This window comes from Aedes albopictus, chromosome 1, assembly GCF_035046485.1.
Source record: "Aedes albopictus strain Foshan chromosome 1, AalbF5, whole genome shotgun sequence".
Taxonomy (NCBI): Eukaryota; Metazoa; Arthropoda; class Insecta; order Diptera; family Culicidae; genus Aedes; species Aedes albopictus.
In genome coordinates, this window is record NC_085136.1 from 148,231,676 (window position 1) to 148,235,425 (window position 3,750).

The 3,750-nt window shown below is 44.2% G+C and overlaps 1 protein-coding gene across 1 annotated transcript; it reads right to left on the bottom strand.

Annotated features, from left to right (window-relative positions):
• Positions 1–685: 685 nt before the first annotated feature.
• On the bottom strand, positions 686–1,021 carry LOC134289631 (uncharacterized). Its single transcript, XM_062855771.1, has one exon. It carries the CDS (start codon positions 1,019–1,021, stop codon positions 686–688), a length of 336 nt encoding a protein of 111 aa, XP_062711755.1.
• Positions 1,022–3,750: the final 2,729 nt, after the last annotated feature.

Below are 3,750 nucleotides of genomic sequence, written 5' to 3' on the forward strand. Positions count from 1 at the left end.
CTTCGGAAATGACTGTGATATCGGATGCCGAATCATGTTGAAGCTTGACTGCAACACCGTTGAGCTTCACTGTGACGAATTTGCGCCTACTCACCACGTTGCAAACTGAGAAAATTCCCTTCGTCTTCAGATTCTCCTTAGGTTTAGGCTTAACTTTTTTCGTTCGAGCAGTACCCTTCTTTGTGGCCCTTCTTCTTACACTTGCTGCAAGTGTGACTGGAGAATGGACAAAAGCGGATGTAATGCAAATCGCCGCATTTCCAGCAAAGCGTCTTGGGGGTCTTGAAATTATTTTGAGTCGTATCTTTGTTGTTTCGAGAGATGGCATTGATGTGCTTGTATTTGCTCTCTACCATTTTCGTGTCTTGTTTCAGGTTCACAATACACGATGACATTCTTCAACCAGATTCTCCAAGGTGATCGTGCTAGGTCCATCTGGTCATGCCGGTGTGGTTTCTTCAGCTTCTAGCTTGGAGATTAGCCTTGCTTGAACATCAGCATCACGAGGTGATTGTAGATCGCAGATGAATTGAAGTGCCTTGAACTGGTCGCTGGATACGCACCTTTGCTGCGTACGAGGTAAAATCGTCTGCTTCGTTCTTGAAATACATACTGCAAACACTGGTACCTTGCATGGAAAATTGACTTCCGACGGCCGAACAGTTTCATGAGCTTTCCAACGGTTTCATCCAGCTGGGTGCTTTGGAAGAATACTGTCCACGTACCGCTCATGAACCGTCGTACTCAGCTTTCGGAGAAGTAACCTCACCTTGGCAGCGTCGTCCAAGAGTTGTCCGTCCTCTTTAAAAACATCTTCGTATCTTGAATACCACGACTCAAAGAATAAACCGTTGTCAGGATCGAACTGAAACTCTTGAATCCCGGAGGCGAGCGATTCGATTATTTTCTCACTTCCGTCAGCGGATGCTTCAGACCGTTCTAGTGCCGATATCGGCTGCTGCTGCTGAACGATGAGATCCGTCGGCCGCAGGATGGCGTTCTTCAGGTCGTCGTTGGGCATTTCTTCCAATAGTACTCCAAAGATTGTTCCATCGAGTGACTTGAGGTTGACTTCAGTTCGTACTTCTCGCCGCCAAAATTATTGTAGACTTCAGAATAAGACATTACTGTTAACAATAATAGTTTATTAGGTGCTCCTTCTTTGGAGGTCTAACAACGAATAATAGGAAATGTCTTCTTCGTCACCTTAGCATAGCCTACTGCTCTGCTACAGTTTTCTTAGGTAACTAGCTTGCCTTGTGAAATTGTATACCGTGATGTATACCTTGGAGATGGTACCACACCGTTCCATCAGCTTTTGAATTTTTCTCACTCATTCTTCTTGGTGAAGAGTGGGATGAAAGAAGAGGAAAGAGTTCCATCGTCCATCCTTTTTTTACTCGTGTTCGTTCAAGAGATTGAGTAATCTGGTGGCGCCAGTAATGCACATTTTGCTTGGTTGCATAACTTGTAGGCGTGATGTGATAGATTAACATAGAGCTGTGATGTTAGAAGGAAGAAAAACTACTTTTTCCATCCGACTCTAGTTCTAGCGAAGGCTATGAACATATAAAAACAGTTTATGATTAGTTTATGTAAAGAAGGGAGACAAAGTAGATGGAGAGAAACAAAGTTGGAGAAAAAGGACGGACTAGAAACCTAGGACCTTCTTCAAATGAATCAGAAACGGCTATACTACACCACCAAGCTGGTCTTGTTGCATTGAAGATTTTAGGAATTTAGAGTATGAGATGTGTGATAAGAATGTAAAAATGGTAATAAGCATAGAGGAAAATACTGAGGTAATAAAAAACCTAAGCAAAAGGCAACCTATGTACCAGATTAGTTGACATGACATAAATAATAACAAGTAGAGTAATCCATGACCAAAATGCTTTATTTAACCCAGTACTATCATATGGCACTACATACATAACAAACAACGGAGGAAAGTTTGTTCGTATGTCGATAGGGAAGTGTGGGAATCTGGCTGATGCCATCCATAAACCCCGTGGACATGTAAGGGGGGTGGGGGGGGTAGGGGGAGGGCGGTGGGTTTCGGGAAAAGACCACGGTCTACACAATTTTTTTTTGTATGAACGAAAGAACATGCGGGGGGATCAGAATCTCCCAAAAAATGATCACGTGGTTTATGGACAGACAGCCCCTAAGAATCGTCCCGCTTCTCGATATACTGCAATACGTCCCATCCGAACGAACGCTGACCGAAGACCACTCCCTTTTCCCTCGGAGACAAAGTCATGGGCGCCTATTATTTCGTCGGCAACTGTCACTTGCTAAAATAGCGCCACGTCTCCACAATGAGCCATTTTACGAAGTGACAACAATTTGATGATGATATTAGTCCTGTTCAACGACGTAGGTTTCTGCATCCCACTCTTACACGTTTCTTGACTAATGCGTAAGAGCAAGATGCAGCAAGTTCGAGCAAGTTCAATTTGCGTCGTTGAACAGGACTACTATTGATTTTCACGGGTTAGGAAGCCACCTCCTGTCAAATTATCATTCATAAAATCGGCTCATAAAATGGACCTGCACATGACATGTTTTGCCATTTTGCAGCCAGAAAGAGAAAAAAAATTAAGGTTTCACACTGACGCTTTCCTGGCAAACGAGGAGAGAACATGTCCGTCATGTCACACCTCTCAAAAAAAAAAAATGCAAGACATTTCTGTCAAGTGGAGACGCAGGTGTCTCTCATACTGAGAGATGCTCATTGACAAATATATTACATTCCATACCAGGATTACATTCCCGATCAACTAAACATCCCATACCATGGCTCTATCTGCGATGGCTATGGCGATGGCTGTGGCGATCAGCTTGGCTCCACCATTGACTTTGCGTCCTTGAAGTCCTACATAAGTAAGTACCTCAAGCAGGCCCCGTTGCGACTTCGAAAGTCAATGACTGAAGCCAAGCAAGACCATAAAAAACTCGTGGAAACTGCAGCAGCGACAGAACCAGCGAAATCAAAGGTTACGACAATACGACGTCTTCCCAGACAAAGGCCTTCGCTTTTCTAGGTAGGTAGCCCTAAGGATGCGGGTGGATGCGACTGCTTTTGATAAGCACTCGCCGAAGCGGGTGAGGGAGCCGTCAGGACAGGAGTTAGCAGGCGGAGCTAAACCTACTTGTTTTAGGCGGCGATGAGCTGGAAGACCGCATGCTTGCCATATGCGGGGAGGACACAACTCCTGACAATCTTGTCCAGAGGATGTGTAGGGATGAGTTTGGCTGGAATGCCGTTTCAATGGCTATCATCAACATCCCAAGCAGCACACAAGTCACACAGAAGTGTCGACAGCGCTGGTTTTCGGTTGTAAAGGAGTCACTTTCATGTAATTCTAACTCAAAGGCAGAAACTTGAAAATGACTCGTGACCAACCAAAAACCTGCGCTGTCGACATTACACTCCAAAAATCGATTTAGGGTTTCAGCAACATTTTGCTTTTTGCTGAATTTTGCCGAGCTGAAGGTTTCAGCAAAATTTTTACTGAAATTCAGCAAAATTTTGCTGATTTGTTCAGTAAACTCTGCTGATCACCAGTAATGTTTTTCTGAAATTCAGCAAACTTTGCTGAAAGTTCAGCAAAAAATTTTGCTGGATCCTTCAGCTCGGAAAAATTCAGTAAAATATTGCTGAAAGCGTTTGGTGTGTACTTTGTGACTTGTGTGCCGCTTGGGATCGTCTTGGAGCTACAGAGGAGGTGGCGCGTGGACTCGGAG

Bases quoted from the DNA above. Each gene is read 5' to 3' on its own strand.
- LOC134289631 (XM_062855771.1), bottom strand. From the start codon at position 1,021: ATGCCCAACGACGACCTGAAGAACGCCATCCTGCGGCCGACGGATCTC.